The sequence below is a fragment of the Papilio polytes genome, unplaced genomic scaffold (assembly GCF_000836215.1).
Source record: "Papilio polytes unplaced genomic scaffold, Ppol_1.0 DF822178.1, whole genome shotgun sequence".
NCBI lineage: Eukaryota > Metazoa > Arthropoda > Insecta > Lepidoptera > Papilionidae > Papilio > Papilio polytes.
Genome location: NW_013527026.1, coordinates 749,770 through 755,968, shown reverse-complemented (window position 1 = coordinate 755,968; position 6,199 = coordinate 749,770). Strand labels below are relative to the sequence as shown.

The window sequence follows — 6,199 nt, the reverse complement described above, 5'->3', positions numbered from 1 at the left end:
AGTTGTCAAGCTTCAAAGAAAATGACATAATAACGGTTAATCTGGCAACGGCTAGTCGGGTTGAAATAAAACTATCGCACAACTGTTCTCGATTTGATTCCGATGAGCTTATATGAAGCACTACCTATTACTATTACTACCGGAGGCTTAATTATGGTCCCTTTTACTTATCACCATTTACTTAAGAGTAAAGGATGGGAAGAAAAGGTGGAGAAGACGCATAGGAAGGGGAAATGTCCTGTTTCTGTGCGTCTCCTTCTCCGTCAATTAAGAGTAGGCAACGCATCTACAATTGCGGATGTTTATGGGCAGCGGTCGCTTTCTATTTTGGTGGATTCAGGTGGCCGCTTGCACGTTTGCCATCTTATTTTATAAAAAAAAAATAACTACTGCAATTAAACAGTTGAATTGGCTGCGAATCAATCGACAATCCCGCAGCAGTTCTGCGATAATTTAGATAGATAGCTCGATATTTGATTTTATAACAGCTACGGTCATATCGTCTCGTCTCTTGCCTGTAACTGGAACGTGAGACTGGCATGACTATTACCGTTCTATTTTACCGGCATCTGTTCCCATCCTAAAACACTCGTCACAAAAGTGGTCCATGTGACAAGTAGGTAGGCGTCGGTTTCACTCACTCGGGGACCGTAGACAATACGTCACTGCGACCTCGTGAGACGCTAAGCGTCAACTAAATTGGCGATATTTTACGATCCCGACGTTACTGGCGCCGTAAAGAGAGCGGGTTTGCGGCAATTTTATGATAGTTATCGCCGTGACCTGCACCCTTATTACGGTGAGAAACGACGCTCCGTGCTACGAGATGATATTCTACTGATGGTATTCATTCTCTACTAGGTTTAAAACCTGTTTTATTAATCTTAGTAGTAAAACAATATTAAGTAGGACAAGTATCGCTAATTTTCGTAAACAAACATCTAAAACTGTCGTCGATTTATATTTAGACTAAAGCGATGATAGTCGGGCAAAATATGATCGTGCGATTGAGCCCGCGACTTGGTCCGATGGTGCTGAATACTGGATTAAACAGACGTTTATCGACCGTTAGCTAATCCTTGCATACTCAGAAGTGGTTTCGTTATTAAATTTTACTCATTCAAGTTATTACCAAACATGTTACAGTTACAATATACCCAAAATTTATTTGGATATAACATAATTAATAACTGTAATACAACTTTGTTTAATTTTAAACTCAGCTTTACGTAAAGTTAAATGCTACACATTATCGTAGCATATGCTACGTTTCCTCGTAGAAGCGACAACGAGAATTTTACTTTAGTTAGCAAATAAAGACAAGTTAAAAATAATAAATAGTCCTAAAAACTATAAAAACAAACATGTTTAACATTTTCAATTTGTCGTCTCAAGCATCAAAGTCTAAATTCAAGACTAAAATCCCGCTTATTTCATAATAAAATCCTCGACAACCATAACGCAAAGAAGCTCATAAAAACGAGTTTATCGCCCGCCAAGGCGCCGTTGGTAATTAAAGCGAATTAACAATTTGCCGCGCTGTTCGGTACATCTGTACTTAATAACTTTATCGTTCAATAATGACAGAATAGGCAGGCGTTTAAGGCGTAAAAAGCTTAATGTGTATATAAAGACAGCCCCGCTTAGGCAACTAACAAACCGCGCAGCGCTATTGCGGAGTTTACGGTCTAAACTCAATTAAAATCCGACGAATTTGGAGCGGGAACGAAATGAAATTAAACTTGCGTCACACCGAGACGCTCTGTCGCGTCGCGTCGCCTCTGCGAATATGATGTGCCGCGGTGTCTACGTTATGCTAGCTTCACACAATAGTATAGCGAACCTCAATGTACTGCGATCGTGTGAAAGTAGCATTATACAATAACTCTATATTATTATAGACACATACAGTCAAGACCACTTCGTTCATATAATATTAATGTTCAACTGGCGTTGCTTAACTATCCCGTGTTAACAATTTGCAATGTTACACTTTGATTGCTTGCTATTTGAACAAAAGTTCTTAGACGAAGTGTAACCATGAGACCTTCTGACTTTGAAACACAGGTGAAATTCACTTTCAGTACTAATACCGCGTAAATCTTCCCAGCGCCGAAACATAACGACTGCGAGAACTTTATTTCACCCTGAGAGTCTTAAAATTCTTTCTCCCAGTATTGCCGCTTGAATAAATTTGTTTCCAGTGACTAAGGCGCATGTTAATGGAAATTAAAAACGATGAAATAGAAAATATTGAGTAAATTAAAAAGCGTAGTTTTTATATGCGAGGCAATATGAATATTATATCGGTCATCATTACTGGCTACTTAATAATTAAAATAGTTCACATAAATATCAATTTAAACAAGTATTATGGTATTATTACATACCTTTGCTCGCGCCGTCCGGTCCCCGCAGTATCGAGCACTCCTCTATAGTGCCGTACGGCGTGAACAACTGGCGCACATCGTCCTCCGTCTGCTGTTTGCTGAGCATTCCAACGAACAGCTTCCGATCTGCAGCGAAAAAACACCATCAGTTTTATTAGAAAATTCCACAGAACGCGAAACCACAATAAGCCTAGCGGTGGTGCGTGGAGCGGCGGACTTACGACCCCGTGCCAATTGCATATCCCCCAAAAAACAAAATAAAAACACGATAAAATTGAGTTAGGCGGTTTCGCTGATGACCGGGCGAGTGCGAGTGACGGGCTTTCCATTAAACTACATGTGGACTTTTTAACAGTCCGTTTTTGTACTAATACACCAAGTTTTATTACTAACAAAATGTAAATTGAAGAGTGTAACAAACGCGCTATACTCAGAAAGTTATATTTGAAACGCGACAAACTTTACAACTTATTAAGGATTCAGTATGTTATTGGATGTAACGATAACTTCGAGACTAGAATGATAAAGAAATAACATAGGTAAGTTTAAGCGAATATCTCGTAACTTGATATTGTTTTATTTAAATTACTTTCTTGTTTTAACAAGTTTCATATTACTGCATCAATTAGTCTGTATTGAAGAAAGAAAAAATAACATTATTTTTTTTTGCGTTTAGTTTGAAAGGTAAAACTAAGGAGTTTAATAAGTGATGAAAATTATGAACACCCTGTAGGTATGTTTGTCTCGCGTCACGCCGCCGCCCGACACGCGACCCGCGCTCGCGACATCACCCACTGGTGATGACAGAACAAAACAACCACAGCTTCTATAGAACACATATTACACACAGTTTTAGTCAAAATGAAACAACGAACAAAATTCAAACCCAGACCAACACATAATTAGCACAATACACTAAATGGTGATGTTCAAACGCGGAGGGTTCCGTAGAAGAAAATTTAAAATAAATGGAAAATAAAAATATGGAACAATTTAAATTGCACAAAGAGCAGATACTTGAGAAGTGAACTACGGAGCCCTCGGGGGGTATAATTCAATTAGCTCGGGGCTTCATTGCTCTATTTGGGCGACTTCTGCTCGAGCAAAGTTTTTGACAGTTGTCAATAAATTATACAAAATGTCGGCACAATCAAAAAAGGGACAAATTTTGGCGCGTACTTTGCGGCAGGCTCTTTACAGAAATCAACTGTTTAGTTTAAAGTAACGACAAAATAACATAAATTCACACTAAATTAAATCTCGACAATGATTACGAAAATAAAATATACGTCTTACAGCACGACGATTACTAAGTGCAGAGTGAGAGATACGTTCGATGTCGAATCCACAAAGCGGCGGAGTGTACCTTGTGCGGGAAAGTCATCAGGGACCGGGGGAAAGATTTCAACAAAACAATTGCAATATTCCAACAAAAAAGGTATAGATCGAATCGAGTTAAAAACAAAAGCGAAAATGCCATTGTTACAACTTTTTCCTTTCAAAGCTTATTTAATTAATACTGGCAAAATTAAATCGCGTCTGTCCATTATCTTCATTAAAATACGACGGTCATTAGCAAAATGTGTTCTAAAATATTGTGTTAGCGAAAGTTTTGCAAATTTCATAACATTTAAAATTACTTCACGACTTGTTATTACATTACATACGTTTTGATATGAATATTAAATGTAATTTATTTTAACAAAAACTTTAATAAATCATCAGATTTACAGAAAAAACAAAAGAGAATCGGTTAAAAAAATGAAGTCTAAATAAAAAATTAATAATATAATTAGGTGTACATATGTCAAGGCACAGTCCAGTAGATTCGACGCGGAACGGTCTCACTTGCGCTATCCACAGACAGTGATACAGAACAGAACAGCCTAGGGCACGCACAACAAACTCTACCTGGGTCAGCCTAGGCGCGCCGCCCGTCCGCGCCCCCTGCAACACAAAAACAGGCTACACACCACCACGCCACCACACCACCACTACATCCCTTATTCCCCCACTACACCCCCCTCAAATTATCACTTGTCGCCTCAATTATGTTATTCACAATCTATGAACGTAACTTAAAGTGGGTGGAAAGCTTTAGTGTGTGCTGAGAATTATCATGTTATATTAAATTAATTTAAACAATAGGTATAAATTTTACATTAATTTTAATAGTTAATGTACTTAACATAACATAATGTACTTATTTAAGCATTTATCTATTTCCTTACTATCAAAATTTAGTAACAATTTTACAAATATTTTTTACTAACTTGATACTAAATGGACACTTACAAGAAAGAGACTATCCCTTTATAATTTCCTCTACAAAATGTATAGATCACATGACAAATTTACCTTTCATAATTATAATTGTAGCCAAAGGAATTAGTCTTCAAATTAAGTACCAAATGATACTGGTAATTTTCTTTAAACTCATGTACGATGAAATATACTCAAGATGCCTAAAACATTTACGAAAACTACAAATCCGATTTCTTTTAAAAAAATGTTCACTGGGTTACTACCAATGGGTATTTTATCAATGAATTTTTATATTCATTAAAGAGATTCAGATTCGATATCGGGATTATTCTGGTCATACGCGTTGTCATAATCGTTACAAATAGACTCCAACCGGATTGCAACAAAAATAATTATCGATCGTGATATGTTACCCAATAAAAACTTAATGACGTTTTAATAGATGACAGAACAATTGTTAGGGTACCGATTTGTTATTTACCAAGGCTTGTTGAATTTAACACAACTTAGAATTAAATTCACTTGCTCTATCTTTTTGTTATAAAATATTTATTAGATCGAGAACTTTACAGACTAAGTTAACTCAGTTTCTATTCGTGACAATATCTAGGACAAGGTAAAAAGGACATGGTTAATATAAAAATAAAGAGCTAACGTCGACTATGGATTATTAAAAATAAAAAGCATAAAGGTCATTATTTTTATAACGTTCTATAAAGAAATATGACATTTTTATAAATTAGCACAATGTTAAATATATAAGAATCCCATGTCAAAAATTCAGTATATAAAATGTGTTTCTTAAAACATAGTTATTAATATTTCTAAGGCTATTCTCATGTACAAGGAGATTTTCAATATGAGCAGTACAAAAATACTTCTAGAATAATCTCAGGTCTTTCACCTACATTACTACGTTACATAAAAGTCAGCCAGTGAACTTAATTAAAGTATTTCCGACGAATTTCCGGCTAAAGACGTGGCGCTTGGTCTCCCGGCAAGAAACAAACGGTCCGCCGGGAAACATGTTTCGGCACACGTACTCGCTACGTGTCCTGAAACATTGTCCGAAAATATTAGAACCGGTGGCGGGCGGTCATTAAATTCAGATTTATACCCGGCCAGCCGGATATCTCTCCCGTGCGACTCCGCTAATGACCGGCTAAATTGAGATAATTTCACAGCAGAGTTGGTTGTAACGGCGGCCGTACATTCGCACCGGCCCGCCTGCTTTTGGCACAATCGCATTTTATTTATTTCGTTAATAAACGGAGCTCTACGCTTTGTCCTTAATATTGTAGAAGCAGTCCAAACATTCATTAAACCTTAACCCCCTTTAGGATACAGTGGTATAACAAAATAGTTGTATTTTTTTAAGAAATTGACTAGATATTACAATTCATTATTTATCATTTAAGTATTTCTAAAACTGACATACTAAGAGAAATCTCCTGCCCTTAACTGCAACTACGATGATGTGCCGAACTCGCTCTCGCCTCCTCTCTGTAGTTAAGTAACGCTCCCACTTCTTCGTTCACTTTAGT

The 6,199-nt window shown here is 36.8% G+C and overlaps 1 protein-coding gene across 1 annotated transcript in view; it reads right to left on the bottom strand.

Annotated features, from left to right (window-relative positions):
- LOC106106696 (CUGBP Elav-like family member 4) overlaps window positions 1–6,199 on the bottom strand; it is a 344,825-nt gene that overhangs the window by 83,382 nt on the left and 255,244 nt on the right. Inside the window, exon 4 of the mRNA XM_013287323.1 lies at window positions 2,391–2,516. Within this exon, the coding sequence (XP_013142777.1) occupies window positions 2,391–2,516 (126 nt within the window). The remainder of the gene's footprint in view (window positions 1–2,390; window positions 2,517–6,199) is intronic.